Source organism: Phaethon aethereus (genome assembly GCF_964289735.1).
Source record: "Phaethon aethereus genome assembly, chromosome: 2".
Classification (NCBI taxonomy): domain Eukaryota; kingdom Metazoa; phylum Chordata; class Aves; order Phaethontiformes; family Phaethontidae; genus Phaethon; species Phaethon aethereus.
This window is the reverse complement of record NC_138582.1, coordinates 60,128,898-60,145,285: the sequence shown is the minus strand read 5'-3', so window position 1 is coordinate 60,145,285 and position 16,388 is coordinate 60,128,898. Positions and strand designations below refer to the sequence as shown.

The 16,388-nt window shown below is 38.3% G+C and overlaps 1 protein-coding gene across 1 annotated transcript in view; it reads right to left on the bottom strand.

The window, feature by feature from the left end:
- CEP192 (centrosomal protein 192) overlaps positions 1-16,388 on the bottom strand; it is a gene marked incomplete at both ends in the record, with an annotated part of 79,622 nt that overhangs the window by 20,185 nt on the left and 43,049 nt on the right. The window contains 9 exons of the mRNA XM_081996640.1: positions 68-240; positions 3,087-3,228; positions 7,770-7,879; positions 9,951-10,069; positions 10,296-10,556; positions 11,089-11,265; positions 12,061-12,151; positions 13,946-14,122; positions 16,250-16,365. Coding sequence (XP_081852766.1) covers positions 68-240; positions 3,087-3,228; positions 7,770-7,879; positions 9,951-10,069; positions 10,296-10,556; positions 11,089-11,265; positions 12,061-12,151; positions 13,946-14,122; positions 16,250-16,365 — 1,366 coding nt within the window. The remainder of the gene's footprint in view (positions 1-67; positions 241-3,086; positions 3,229-7,769; positions 7,880-9,950; positions 10,070-10,295; positions 10,557-11,088; positions 11,266-12,060; positions 12,152-13,945; positions 14,123-16,249; positions 16,366-16,388) is intronic.

Sequence of the window (16,388 nt, the reverse complement as noted above, 5' to 3'; positions counted from 1 at the left end):
ACACAGTATGCAGTACAGTTATTTTAATACTAGAATGGTTATTTTATTAACTCCAAAAAATACTTACTAATAGAAGGAGATGTCAAAGTCAAGTACTCAGGTTTAACAGCCCAAGTCTGTTGAGCATCTGATTTATTCTGAACCAGATTATCAGTTTTTACAGGTAATGGAGGACCCTGAGGTCCTTTAACAGGAAGAACATCCAAAGTTGCACTGATATGTCGAACAGAGTTCTCCAATCTGAAAATCAGATTGCATTAAGCAAAAGTAGTCATAAAAATAACTTATGGGTAATTATAATAGATGACTTTCAGTATTTCTCAAAATTTAGTACTGAAATACAATGTTCTTTACACAGGCCTTCGATTTAATTAGATTTTCCATTATTAAGAAAAAATTAATTCAGCAGCTATATCACGACAGCTTTTTCACAAAATGTTTAGAAGTGTAAGGTACCATTCAGAATGAAAGGTACTAAAATAAACAATTATCTTTGGGTGCTAATAAAGTAAAATGGTTTCTCTATACATGTATCATTCAGATTAAGAAGGTACTGTGGAGAGAAATAAGGCAATGTTGCCTTTCAAAGAATGCTGGAGGTCAGTAGGGACCTCTGGAGACCACCTAGTCCAACACCCCTGCTCAAAGCAGGGTCAGCTAGAGCAGGTTACTCAGGGCATTGTCCAGTCGGGTTTTCAATTTCTCCACAGAGGAAGACTTTAAAACCTCTCTGGGCAACCTGTTCCAGTGTCTGACCACCCTCACCAGAGAGAAAAAAAAGTTTGGTTTTTTAAAGGTTTAAATTGAGTTTCTTGCATTTCAGTTTGTGTCCACTGCGTCTTGTCCTGTCACTGGACACCACTGGGAAGACTCTGTCTTCCTCTTCTTTACTTCCCTATTAAGTATTGATACACATCAATAAAATCCTCCCCCTGCTCAAGCCTTCTCTGCTTGACACTAAACAAACACAGCTCTTAGACTCTCCTTGCAAGACAGATGCTCCAATCCCTTTGTCACCTTCATGGTCTAGCATTTCACAGAACCACAGAATCATTAAGGTTGGAAAAGACCTTTAAGATCATCAAGTCCAACTATCAACCCAACACCACCAGGCCCACTAAACCATGTCCCGAAGTGCCACATCCATGCGTTTTTTTGAACACTTCCAGTGATGGTGATTCCACCACCTCCCTGGGAAGCCTGTTCCGATGCTTGACCACTCTCTCAGTAAAGAAATTTTTCCTAATACCCAATCTAAACCTCCCCTGGTGCAACTTGAGGCCATTTCCTCTTGTCCTATCACTAGTTACTTGGGAGAAGAGACCAACACCCGCCTCACCACAACTCCCTTTCAGGTAGTTGTAGAAAGCGATAAGGTCTCCCCTCAGCCTCCTCTCTTCCAGACTGAACACCCCCAGTTCCCTCAGCTGCTCCTCATAAGACTTGTGCGCCAGACCCCTCACCAGCTTCATTGCCCCTGTCTGGACACGCTCCAGCACCTCAACATCCTTCTTGTAGTGAGGGGCCCAAAACTGAACACAGTCTTCGAGGTGCGGCCTCACCAGTTCTGAGTACAGGGGCACAGTCACTTCCCTAAGTGATTTCACACCTTTGCTTGCAAAACACATGGCAGATAAGCTCATATATGAAAGCCGGGAAGCTATTATTTTAGGATGCAGCATATTTTCTTAAGTTAAAAGCTTAACTCACAACAAGTTTGATTTTAAGTACTAAAATAAAACCAGAAATCAACAATTAAAGGAAAAATAGGTAACTTTTGCTGCATACAACGTTGTGCAAATGTACAGTTCTTCTTCCTATTATTTCTACTTCTACTTTTAACGCTTCTGAGAATCTTGACTCAGTTCAGGATAGCTGAACTGAGAATTCATCCCTTAAGATAGGAGTGGAACCAAGAAGGCAACTGATTCACATAATTCATTGATAGGGAATTTCCTCTAAGTCAGATTAGTAATTAACATGCTCAGATCTCTTCTGAAATTAGTCTACTCAGAAAATGAAGATCCACATGATGCTTAGCCAGGGAATAAATTCAAATCTAGAAGAACTGATAAGGGTATTGAGTGGAAAAAAACAAACAAATGACAACCACAAAATAAGAGAAATGTCCTGCTTGCTGCTGCAGACACTTGTTTCTAAGCTCTAGCTTCACAATCCCACTATGCCTGACAAACACCTTGCTAGCCACCAAATCTGTCAAGTGCCCCAAAGTGTTCAGCATCTGGAGTTCAACAGGTACAAGCAATTCCAAGACAGTAACTACATATGTAGATGTTAAACACAACAGGACTAGGTAGGACCCTTTTGTCACCTGTGTAACAGGATCTTGAGAAGAAAAAACATGAAGACTCAAGAAACAACCTATGCAAATATATTCCTTATAGTGTTAAAGTTAACCCATTTTTATTTAGTTGTTATGCTACGCTATCTTAGTAAGTAGGACTTGTACAGGATTTGGACATTTCTTTCCTTTTTCAGGGGTCCAAATGCTACAGCAACCCATCTAAACAGAAGTGAGAGGTCTATTTTTAAAGACCAGGTCTCTGCCAGTCCTCCAAAGAAATCCTCCCACTAATGGACCACTTCATTCCAGGGAGTGACGGGGTTGGGCGTAGCCTCAGCACTGATCATTCTTTTGACAAGTATAGTACACACTACACTGAAAGGCTAGCACATGGCCTGGACAAATCCACCCCAGACATCAAAAATTCATTACAAGGAAATAAGTGGTTATACTCCTATTAGGACTACAACAACAAATGCACTTCGGACGTGACTATGGGAAAAAAACAGTTTCTTCAGCTGAAGAATAGGAAGTTGCAGATAAAATTAATGGTGTCAGCTGAAGGAATAGTTTAGAAGTTTACATAACAGTTTAAACAGACTATGTACAGAAAAATAGTGAGAAGAGCCACCTAGATACTAATTGGAGCCATTCTCGTCACAGAGCCAGGTCTTTAAATTGTAAAGCAAGTCAATTTTCATCACTGACACTAAAACCTTCAATGAAAGGAGATGCACTTCAGCTAGGTGTTATTTGATAGTTAGCTTTATAATTACATCACCTGTCTGATTCCAAATGACGTCCAGGAGACTGATGACATCCGTCCTGATCAAAAGTGGAATATCCAACCACAGAAAGGATAACCTTTCGCATATTTGCGTAGAAAAGATGGATATCATTTGTCCCCCGTGGGATATCACATACTAAAAATGAGAGTAATAGAGCAATTCTAGTAAGAACAAATCTATAATACTCAGAAATTACACAACAGAGATTTAGGATATAGACCTAGTTAATAATCTGTTGGCTAAGATATCCTAGATAATTCAAAAATTACTTACTACAAGTTCAGTTATCAGGTATAAAGCAACATTAACATGAGAAGTAACATATAAATCTAAGTACACACTAATTTTAGCTTTTTAATTTTAAGATAGATGTTTTCCACCTTTATACAAATGGTACCTACTAATCTGATTCTACGTCAAATTAAAGCATAGAGTTTTACTATTTTTAAAATTTTACTTTTTTTACCCTGACAAATAAGACTAATACATTCCTACAGCTTCACAGAAAGAGATTCAACGTGACAGAAGTTATTTTTCAATTACTCAGTCTATTCAATCTAACATTTCATTATTTAATTCATTATACCTGTAAATATTTAAAAGGTCAGGAATGTTAAAAGCATGATTTAAAATACTAAAATGTTCCATCAAAATGTTTAATGATCAAGCCAGTTTTCTCTTTTGATTTAAGCCATTTCATGTTGCATAGACAGAATGAAGAAGTGAACAGTTCTCACAGAAGATACATTTGATCCAGCCATTATTTCCTTTGCTGCGTAGTAGATACCAGGGACAATTATTAATATTTGTATATAGCTTCTACAACTCAGCTATGGACAAGACAGAGCAACAAATGTTTTAGAAGTGCTTTTAGTTAGAGTTTACATGCATCCAGAAACCTGTTAACAAAGCGAAGTCTTGAAAAAGGACGTCTAGCAGAATGTGTTTTTTTGAAGAAATAATTTCTTTATTCTGTCATCTATAACAAAATTCAGTACAGAAAGATGTTCCTTCTTTAGGATGACCATTATTTCTACTCTAAGTTTCTTTTATTCCTTCCCCCACCTCCCAACTGAATTCCGTTCAGTTTGGGAAAACCCAATTTTCAAATATCCCATTAAAATACTTCACTCTTACAACCTATCTCATTTTCACCAACGTAAATTATCAAAATGGTTAGTTCATGATATCATTAGGGTAACTTTGAATGCCAAGGCCAACTCTGAATGCCAAGTGCACACAATTCCAGACCCAAAAGTGTCAGACCCAAATCAGAGCATGCAAACAGCATGATGGTGCCACCTTCACAATCACAACAGACAGAAACAGTTTTATACAAAGGCTTATATCCTATAAAATACAGTGAAGTACATCGTATGATGCGCAAGAGGATCTTGTGAAGAATACTTGATCAGAATTCCTTCCCTCCTCTTTAACAATACATCCATATGCTGACAAGAGGCTAATATGCAGTGGAAACTAAATTCATTTTAACGACCCAAGTACAGAAGGCACAAAACATTTCAGACTGCTTTAGAATAAAAAAAGTCGCTAGATGTTAAATATCAACAACCACTGTGTCTGTTCAACTAGTAATTGAAGCATACCTTAGCAACTAGAAATACTTGATCAGTATGTGAAGATATTTGATTAGCGCAGCAAAGCACATTAGTGTTAGGGAGTAACTGTATCTGGCAGCCTGGTGAGGCTGCCACAGGTCCAAGCAGTAGCAAGGCTGAGCACGTGTTCCCAGTACGCACCCACTCACACGTGCACACACGGAGCCAGCCGCACAGACCAACGCTCGGCACTCGCGCAAGCACCAACAGCACCAACGGCCTCATCCTCTCCCTCCCCTCCAGCTGATCAGGATGAAGGCTCGTTACTGGGAACGTACATATGTACAATGTGGATCTCTCCAGCTGCCAGCCCTAGACCACACCACACTGATGCATCAAGTGAGCAGACTGGTGAAAAACTGATACCATGCTATTTCAAACACTAAGATTAGTATGTAACTTCTTAATAGGTTTTTCAAATATCTCTGAGGATTAAGGCAATGAAGAATGGAGACCAAAACAGTCTAGGGGTCCAACTTTACATTAAAAGCAATCCTTATAGACAAGGCATTCTATTCTTTCAGCTTTTTTTCAGCAACATCTCTTTAACAGTCTTTAACTTAAAAGGCAAAAAAGTAAAAAAAGCATTTAGATGTTGAAAAAATAACTTACTTTTCCCCCAAAAGGGGGGTAGGGGGATCATATTTCTTAATTCTAGGTACTACTATTACTTCCTGCAAAGTATTTGACTTACAAGAACATGTAACAAAAAACAAAAAACAAACAAACAAACAAAAACCTGTGGATATCCCCACTGAAAAGTCATTGAACAATAATCTGTATAAAGTAAGATTGTACTATTCACACTGGACATCACTGGGTGACAAGAAGGTAAGGAAGGGCTTGAAAATTGTATCATCGTAAAAATGAGTAAGAATAACCTAGTTTACTTTTCTAAGAGCTACTCTTCCAGCAGCACTCCTTGAAGGCATATCTGCAGTGTTATACAAGTCTGCCTCCTACTTTATTTGTAACAGTCTTCATCTTAAATTTATGGATTGACTACAGAAAGTAGTACATAAGAGGGCAAGGATCTTTCATGTCCAAGATAAGTAAGTTTGAGTAAATAAAACAATTGTGACCAAATGGGGAACAATAACCTATATTTCACAAATTCAGGAAAGTACGCTCTCAAAGAGAGAGAGAAAAACATGAAGATGCAAGATGTAGGCCTTGTTTTCTACAGAAAGAAAAAAAAAGTTAAGCTACCATTAGTAAAACTCTAGTAATAAGGCAGTAAGAGATAATCAAGGATGTCTAGGTTCTGGCCTAACAACTTCAGAGCATACTCCAGAACACAAGTATCTTATCTTCACTAGGATTTCACCTCAACCAAGATGAATGATCAACAATCTTTACTTTTCCAAGGAAAGACAACATACAACCTATCGAGGAAGACTCTGACTACAACATTTATTCAGGTGTAGTAGCCTTACAATAATAAAATCTTTCCACATGTGAATAGAAACAGGCTTTGACAGTAAACTTCTTGATGACACACAGTTTGGGGAGGGGGAGTTGTTTGGGGTTTCTTTGGGGGGGGTGTTATTTTTTTTAAGGACAACTTTACAATATACTACATTCTTTTACAATAATTTCCTTGTTAACACAAGCAGAAGTACAAAAAAAAGAAGTTACTTAATTTGGGAAGGGAAAAAGGTATTTTAATGTCAGCAAAGTTGTCTGCCTCTCAATTTTCAAATATAAGATATTTCTGTGTACGAGAAACTGAATCCTTCTCCATTATTAATAAGGCAAATACTCTCCAAATAAATGGAGCATTTTTAATGCTACAACATTCATAGACTGGGGTTTCATTTTGCTAGGAGAAAAGTACAGTAAATTGTTTAAGTAGACAGGCCTTGAACAAAAGAAAGCAACTTCCATTGTGGTGGGTTGACCCTGCACCAGGTGCCCACCAAAGCCACTCTACCATTCCCCTCCTCAGCTGGACAGGGGAGAGAAAATACAGTGAAAGGCTCATGGGTTGAGGTTAGGACAGGGAGAGAACACTCAGCAATTACCGTCACAGGCTTGTGGAAATTAATTTATTGCCAATCAAAGCACAGTAGGATTAATGAGAAATAAAAACAGATCTTGAAAACACCTTCCCCCCACCCCTCCCTTCTTCCCAGGCTCAACTTCACTCCTGATTTTTCTACCTCCTCCCCTCTGAGTGGCACAGGGGGACAGGGAATGGGGGTTGTGGTCAGTTCATCACACGTTATCTCTGCCACTCCTTCCTCCTCAGTGGGACTCCTCCTCACACTCTTTCCCTGCTCCAGGGTGGGCTCCCTCGCAAGCGAGACAGTCCTCCACCAACTTCTCCAACATGAGTCCTTCCCACAGGTTTGCAGTTCTTCACCAACTGCTCCAGCCTGGAACCCTTCCACAGGGTGCCATCCTTCAGGAACAGACTGCTCCAGCCTGGGCTCCTCCCTCCAGGGGGCCAGAGGTCCTGCCAGGAGCCTGCTCGCACGCAGCCCTCCCATGGGGTCACAGCCTCCTTTGGGCATCCACCTGCTCCACCATTGAGCTCCATGGGCTGCAGGGGGACAGCCTGCTTTACCCTGCTCTTCACCACAGGCTGCAGGGGAATCTCCGTGCCGGTGCCTGGAGCACCTCCCGCCCCTCCTGCTTCACTGGCCGTGGTGTTTGCAGAGTTGTTTCTCTCACACATTCTTACTCCTCTCTTTCGGCTGCTATCACACAGCAACTTTTTCTCTTTCTTAACTCTGTTCTCCCTGAGGTGCTACCACCATCACTGATGGGCTTGGCCTTGGCCAGTGGTGGGTCTGTCTTGGAGCTGGCTGGCATTGGCTCTATCAGACACAGGGGAAGTTTCTAGCAGCTTCTCACAGAAGCCACCCCGGTAGCTCCCCCCACTACCAAAACCCTGCCACACAAACCCAAGACATGCATTCAAATTGAGAATTTTGCTTCTACGTTTATTAAAAAAGAAACAGTGGAAAAATAACTAAGGTTCAAGCCTAAAAGCACATTTTTCCACACAAAAATAAAGTACTGCACTTTTCTTTTAGCAAGTCATAGGCTTACCTTCTGTCACAAGCTGCTCCCCTTGAAATTCTTCATCAAATACAATATTTCTCAATAAGCTCTTTTCTGGGATTATGTGTTTTTCCACCTCAGGTTTATACATCATAGCTCTGTTAAAGAGATAAAGAAAAAAAGTCATTAAGTTACACATAGTACCGGAAACAACATTTTAAAAAAGTTTATAAGATTGGTAAGAATCCAGCATAAATTTATCTATCATTTTTTGAATACACTAAGCTCCAATCTGGAAGCATTCGCTTAAAACTGAAATATTTTCATAATCTTAAAATGGTTAAAGAAATACCTGCTCTATTGCTGCATAGTAAAAAGAATCACTGAAATAATGGCTACCATACACTTGCCTTTCCAAAATAGTTGTTCTCAGCTGTCAGTCACATCTACCTAGATTTCTGATAAGTACATCAGGCAACTGAATGATTTTTCAATCACCACATGAAGCAAGAGAATGCTGTTTTGGTCACAAGTGAAAGCCTTTTGAGGGGAAAAATTGACTAGTCAATGGCAGAGTGGCAGCAGGTGCCAGCCAACAGCAGGAACATGGAGCCAAGGAGCGTGACTGCCAACAGGACAGAAAAGACTGGGAGGCATAGGGATATACACAGTCCTGGGAAAAATGAGCAGCTACAGGTCAGTAAGAGGAAACCTGGCACTCGGAGCAGGTCAGAGCTGCGGAGGGGGAAAGAATACCTCAGCACTACTAAGTCTCAGGTGTAAGCTACTTACCAGGCTGCTGACTATGTATATTTTTGGAGTAAAGAACTTGAGCCAGAAGTTGGCAGACTAGGCAGATTACTCATTTCACATTCCTGCCCCTAAGTCCCAAATCATATACTCGTTCTAGTACACAATTAGAGAATGGGGTTTGTTTGACTGGCTGACAGTACTCAGTTGTTTCAAGAAATAAGCATCTCTCTCAGATTATCAAGGGAGACTTCAGAGAAGCTCCCACCAAGAAACAACCAACTAGACCACCATGTTCAAGAACCAAATGCCACACCTGCTGACTAATAAAATCAGCAACTAATAATTTCACTCATGTACCAATGTCCAGAGTCTGAATAAAAGTTTCCGAGACTACTTATATAGGTGCATCAAGCTTCTTAATGGGTTTTCTGTTGATCAGTAGATCAAAGCTTTTCCCTAAGCATCTTTGCCCTTTGAGAAGGATTCAATGATAGTGAGCATTGCCTCACACAAGAGTTCATGCAAAATCAGTAAAAAGCATCTTCTGAGATACCTGAGAAGCAAATTGTCTATCAAGTAGTCACAAATGCAGCTATTCCATGAGTTTTTTATTCAAAGTCAGACAGTTAAATTCAGCTGTGTTTAATACCTTACTTGGATAACAATACATACAGTGATTACCATAAAGTTTCAGGCAGATACATTTAAAAGCAACAGTGAAATACTGCCATTCTGAAATTTTGCACTGAATGATGACCATCAGCACCTTCGTGCTCTGCCTATTCTTAACATTTTGCCTTATCACTATACACCACACACAGCACAAAAGTGCCACTTACGTCATTAAAGGCAGAGTATGCCATTTTTATGCATTTGAGTTATGCAAATTGAAAGGCAGAGTAATGTAGCTTCTATTTAAGCTCAGTAAGATATAATATACAAATTTCCTCAGTGTTACAATCATATGTGGATGTTATTTCTCTCAAACACACATCTATTCAAACATTGTCTTTTTCAACAGAATTCAGCAAAGCAAGATGCGAATCTTGTTCAAAACTTAATACTACTGAATTTCAGTACTACTCCTCTCATAAGCCTTTTCTTTAAAAATTAAAGCTACATATGTATGGAAAGAGAGATACCAAGACAGAACACAACTCTCTTCTGACACAAAAAAGCAAAAATTTTCCCCCAAACCCACCACACTCAAACACAAGAATGTAAAAAGAAAATAAAACCCTTAACTAGGATTGTGGCTACAGCATGTAAACAAAGCCACAAATAAACAAACCAAACGCCCATCAAACAACCTACCAGATGTAAGACTTAAGAGATATCTCCATATCATCGCTGTCTTTTGGTTTATTCTTGCTATTTTGAGAAGTATATTAAGACCATACTCATGGTAGCATGCACCTCTAATTTTAACTTTTTATTAAACATCTGTCTCTGTTACAACAGTAAAGTACACCTTACCTACGATACTGCTGCCTAGAAACTTCATCTCCACAAAAAAAACATACTGTTGATACCAATGTGTTTGTTTTATGGAAGTTCTTTTCCTTTTCCATTGGATTCCATGTTATAGTAATCACCTGATAAAAAAAACAGACAACATACTCAGAATAAAAATATCGTTGTTAGTACTAACATTTGGAATACGAGTCAACAAATTCTGCAATACAAGTGAAACAGTATTTTACACAAGTTAAATGAGATTTTAATAAAGAACTAGTCAGACACATTCTCATTGATCATTCTCATTGATTTAAATTTAATTTAAATTAATAAAATTTGATCAGAATCAGGTATTATACTTACTTCATGTGTTCCTTCTTTTAGTACAAACTTCTCTGGAGATACCATCATTACCTGAGGATCCATAATTGTTTTTGTCCGTAGGTTTGCAAAGCACAGTGCTTTAACATAGGCAGCCCGAGAACCTGTATTTCTTAAGCAGAAGGAAGCTTTCCTTAATCTTGCAGGCAGTAGTCCATCCAGTGTTACCATGTAACTATCTGACAGTTTTTTAACGTTGTCTAAAGTTATACTGCTTGTTCCTCCATATCCAGATAACGGTATCTTGGGGGGTGGAAGAAAGAAAAAAAAACACACACAAAAAAACCCACTACTTCAACTGAAAGAAAGCTTCTTCCTAAAATTTCTGTACAACTATGGTGAACAAAAGAGTTACAGAAAGACAAATGAAAATGCTTAAAATGTGAACTGAAAAGACTGCAAGAAATAAAAAAAGCCTAAGTTTATTCAATCTTTTTCAAGTTCTACTGAAAATAAATTTAAGGCCTACCTATAGAACAAGACAAGTTCAGATTTTTTGACAGGTCTAGAGTTACAAATCTTAGGCTACTTTTAATAAAGTACATAAAATCTTCCTTCTTCCTTCACAAGGGGAAAAACAGCATGCAAAATTGAGGCTAGTGTTCAAACTGTAAAATTTAGTGCCCAAGCAACCTTTAACAAGTATGCAGATACGCATAGTGTATACCTTGAAAAGTTTCAGCTTTTTGATAGAAACAGTTATTCAGTGATAGATTTTAAATAATTATGAAAAATGTATGTTTGAATTTATTAGAAGTTAGGTTTGGACTCTTACACTAAACTTAATTCCTGGCTGTGATCGAATCCCCAACTGTTTGATTTCCAGCTTCGCAAAAAAGCAAGTTATTCGAGTAGGTGTAAACATCAAGTATATGTTAGTATCTTCTTTGGGATGGATTTTGAGTTCCCAATTACTAGTTAAGCGTTCTTCTGATCCAAATATACTTTGCAGCTATAAAAAAAGAAGACACCAAAAGCAAGTGACTACAATAGGAAAAACATATAGCAGTAAAACTTAACTTCACTAGTAACCCAGAATTGAGTCCTTCAAAATCTGGATTAACTCAGTTGACAATGGCATAAATTTAAAGTTGCAATGCTTAATATGCAACAAAAAAGACCAAGTTCAAGGTACTTTATATTCCCACAATGAGCATATCAATGCCTCTCAGTTTAGACCACAGGGGTTTTTGCCTTCCATCCACAATAAAGTAAGGCTGAGCTTAACAAGCACTACATTAATTCTCTCTCAGTTTAAGATTTTAGATATCAAATCTGAACATCTGAGTAGAAAAGGGGATATAAATGTATGTGGACTACGTGACAAAAAAAAAATCTCTAATTATGGTAATTCCCAAAGGCTAATTCCAGTTTTTCTTTCCTCCCTCCCTCATATACACAGAGTCATTTTGGAGTGAGGTCTGGAATCCCTCCTGCAAGAAGGGCCACTGACAGATCACTCCAAGTATTGACTTTGTTGTGCTACAGCAGCTTAAAGAGCTGTAAAATGAGCTCCAATTTGCTGCAGCACTCTCATCCTTCCAGCTCTTCCTAAGGCTGCCAATGTAGCTTATGCACTGCTACCATGTCCATCCTAGCAGTCTCAGAGCAAATACTCACACAGCCTGCCAGTCACTGACATTTATAAAAAGAACACCACTGACTTATAAAGGCAAAGACATTTTTATTATAAACATATCCTGATTAATTGTCATAAACACTGAAAAGACATTTTCATGACAGTTACCTGAAAGCAGTCTTGATCCTGGCCTCTTATCAACAGTCTTAAATGCTGGGTCACAGATGGAGAGTCATTTCTTAGAGTTAACTTCTGCTGGCTGAAAAATATGAAGTTTAGTTATACTTTACAGCAAGTGTAAATTAACTGCATATATTTATTCATGGAAACAATGGAAATAGAACAGTCAATTTTAAGGTAATTTCACGACAAAAAAACTCACCTCTTGAAACAACAGAATAGGTTAGCCAATTACTCCTGTATTCTCAAACTTGCAGACCTTGCAACGTTATACACCATTACACATCAATCCTCATGCAGCAAAACCACCCCAAAATATATATAAACACAGCTTTTCTGAAGTTCAAGTATTGTACTTAACAGCTTGAACTTTTAAAGCAAACAACAGTTGTGTCAATACAAAAATCCCTTTAAAAAAAAAAACACTTTAAGACACAATAATAATTAGATTATCCAGAGCCACTTAGTTATGCAGAAACAGTCTTGCGTGTAGTCTGGCCCAGATTCACTGGAACACTTGTAAAGAACTAATTTAGGACGATTTTTCCTTTTCATGCACTTTTCAACATGATAGTATCACAGAAAGTTATGGCCACTTGGCAGCATCACCTTGACCAAAAAGTAATTTTTTTCTCTCTGATATATCCTGGATTGACCAGGTTTCTGGTACTCAGATCTTTCCTCAACAGAGGAAGGAAACCTCACCAGCAAGAAGAGTGAATGCCTTTGTAATTTTAACAAGTCAAACACAACCACAGAAGGATGTGACAAGCCCTGGTAAAAACTGGTAAAAACATGAAGGAAGAGGAAGGATCATGCAGTTAGAATTAGAGGAAGAGGGAGAGAGAGCACAGCCTGTCCCCAGTTTTCAGTGGCAGACACTGTTTTCTACTCACCTAGAACAAAAATTCTAAAAATAATTGCAGCTTCCTAAAACCAATGGTACATCAGAACTTTTTTTCAGGAGGAACAGAAAATAAAAGGTAGCAGCACACAGGGAAGAGAAAATAATTCCCAAACACCAATGAGCCAAAACTACTATGTTATAAATACACTATCTTAACAAAACATAAAAATAAGAATATAGCTGCCGGAAACGGTTCTTGGCAACCAACATGGATCACTTTTCAACAATCAGGAACATTATTAGATTCCTCAAAAAGTTCAGTATCAAAAACAACAGTGGATTCGTCCCTAAAGTAATACTTACTAGAAGTCCAGAGATCTGCAAAACTTGCAGCCTTTACATACAAAAGCAGAAAAGTGTATCTAAGCAATTACAAACAGTTTCACTAAATCATGGAATATTAAAGCTATGAACATGAAACTAGAGAAGTTCAGACAAGAACTAGTCTGAAGGATAAAGCAATCATAATTAGAGTTGCAGTGGATTCTCCATCACTAGAAGTTTTAACATTGAACATCTCTTAATTTATCTATCTGAATTTTGAGTGTGTTTCAACAGCCTATGCTATTCAGATTGTCAAATTACATTACAGACTAGATTCTTCTAGTCTTAATGGATGAACTGAACATAAACAAGCATAGATATTTCCAGCAAGAGATACGTGTCAAAAGAACCAACAGAATTTTTCCACCAACTTACTTGGAACATATTTTCCACTACATTTCTACTTGTATACCACACCTTACAGAATCAGATATTATTCTAATGATAACTACAGAGTCCTGAAGAATACAAAAAGCTCAAACAAGATCACAGTTTGTTTCCAAAAATTTCTTGCACAAAAAAATAATTGTATTATACTGCTTCTCTCACTTGTGTCATAAAACAGCTTAGTTTATCACCTTTGGATTATTAATGTTAATAGGTAGTTTTACTTCAAGTAAGTGCAATGTAAAATATACTTACACAGATGCTCCAAGTGTTACTCCTCCCCAGGCAATGAACTGCTTGTTGGAGAGAATGGGTGGGATGTCTGAGCAGCCAGCAGCTGTAGACACAGGTTTATTCTCCTCAGATTCCACCTCACCTTTTATCACCACTTCATACTGAGGCCCAGATGGCAGCACAAGGATTTTCAAAGTACTTCAAAAATAAATAAATAAATTTAAATCCCACCACAGAACAAGATTAAGCTGATGAAAACAAAACATAACCGAAAACAAAAAATAAACAAACCTATAGACAGGCCTTTTTGAACTACCTTCTTAAGGGGAAAATACAAATACTTTATTTTACGACAAAGGCCAGCTTTAGGCAAAGTTTTAGCAAAATTTAAATCCTTTGGACTGTAAATATGCATGCCATATGTACCTCAAGCAATCTTCTGAAGTATTTAATCTGGAAATGGTCCAGATAAGTCTAGACAAATTATTTTTTGCCAATGCTAACTTCTGACTGACAGACTAATTTTGGAGAGAAACAAAGCGTGGCTGTCTCTACAGAGATGAAACAGATGCTGTTTGAAATACCTGCGGAACTTCAATGAAGTTTTACAAGTGTGAGATACACGGGAGTGTCAAAATTAAACTGAGTCCTGTTAACAATGGTAGTGTTCTAAGCCACAAACCCAAGGGTTTTTTCCCCACTTTGTTTCCTGCGATTGCTTAGAGAAAGAACACTGAGCCCACAGACAGAGAACCAGCCACCTACAGCTGGCTTTTCATGATACAGCCTCTACCCTACAGGACACAAGCACAGTGCAGATGACTACTGCCTTCTTCAGGCAGAGAAGAGAAACACGAATGAGAGCATCAGGAGTACAGATTCAAACAATGAAGTAGAAAGAAATGGGCTAATACTGAATAGGAAAGCTAGACCTAAATAGCAAAGAAAACAGAGAAGAAACTAAACACACAGAAAAAAAAAACAGAAGAGGAACCAGGAAAAAGAAAGTGCTGCCTAATTAAGAGGGACGGAAGGCAACAAAGAAATAAAACAAAAGGCTCAAGTATATAGGGAAGGAAGTGGAGACTGGAAGTATCTAACCAACGATACAGGGAATGAGGGGAAAAACAATCAGAAAAACAAACCAGAAAAAGAATCTAGAAAAAAGGCATAGGGCAGGAAGGAAATCAAGCTTTTAAAGAACAGGATGAAACATTTGCTATAGCACAGACCCACAAAAGCCAGGAATGAAACTCAAGAAACTCCTAGCGGTCAGTTGAATTCTTATGATGCCTACTGACAGAGCCCTGCATCCCATAAATAGGGAACATGAACCCTTGTTACTGCTTTACTTAGTTTATTAGTCTTTTGGCAGCACTTGCAAGTGGACTGCAAGTTTCAACCCTACTGAGTATCTTGATGCTGTAAAGCAAAGCAGTTTTATGCATAAGACACAGGAAAGCAAAGACCAATCACTTTGTCTGTCTATCCATTAGGATCATACTGTCATTAGCACAAGACTTATCATTGTTTAATTTAATGCACTGGGTAGGCCTAGTTAAGCTAGATAGTGAAACTGAACATATTTTGGACAGATTCCTTTGTCCATTCTTGCTCTATTACAGCAGAAACTCCAAAACATGTAACGAAAAAGCTGCTCTGGAGAATTGAGTCAGACCCCTGCCATTGTCAAAAAAACTCTGACATGACACCAGAATGGACAGTTGAACCCATCAAGTCTACTTCACAGAATGAAGTTTGACAGGTGCTAATGTGCAAAAATATGAATGCTTACATCAGCAAATGGAACACGGACATAAGTGCTGTACAGGATTTAGAGCCAAACTTTTATTTGATTATGGCAGACAAAATGAATGAGTACTTTTGATCCTACCTATGCTTGAGTTTTTTCATATGTGAAACTGAAGTAAAATTTCCCTTCTCTCAGTGGACTGAAGAAGAGGAAAGCAACTGAAGAAGCTGCTGAGGGTAAGTATTTTAAACCTTTCCTGTACTTTAGAAACATGTACCATATAAATAGCGTCAGGGACTTACTCCATTTATTTACACTAAAAAAGTCTCAGGACATCTGTTGATCTCTGAGGGGAAATACCAGCTACTCATTAACTTATGTACAGCAAAAGAGGCAGGAAATCTATGGAACAGGTGAACCTTAGCAAAAATCTACTTTGTAATGAATGAGGACTCTCACAAAAACAACTGAAGTCAAAGCCTCCCTCGTGGGTAAAACTTTCAATTTCTTTATAACCTTAAGGCCTAAAGTAGTTCTGTTTAAAACAGGCAGAATAAAATCAGTTATGTTACCTTTCTGTAGTCATTACGTTTTTTGGAAAAAACAGGACAGTCACCTCTCGTTCTTCTCCAGGAAGAAGGAAAAGATTCCCAGGTTCAACAGCAAAGCAGCTGTCCTGATTTGATGTCTAAATGTGGGCACAGGGAAAAG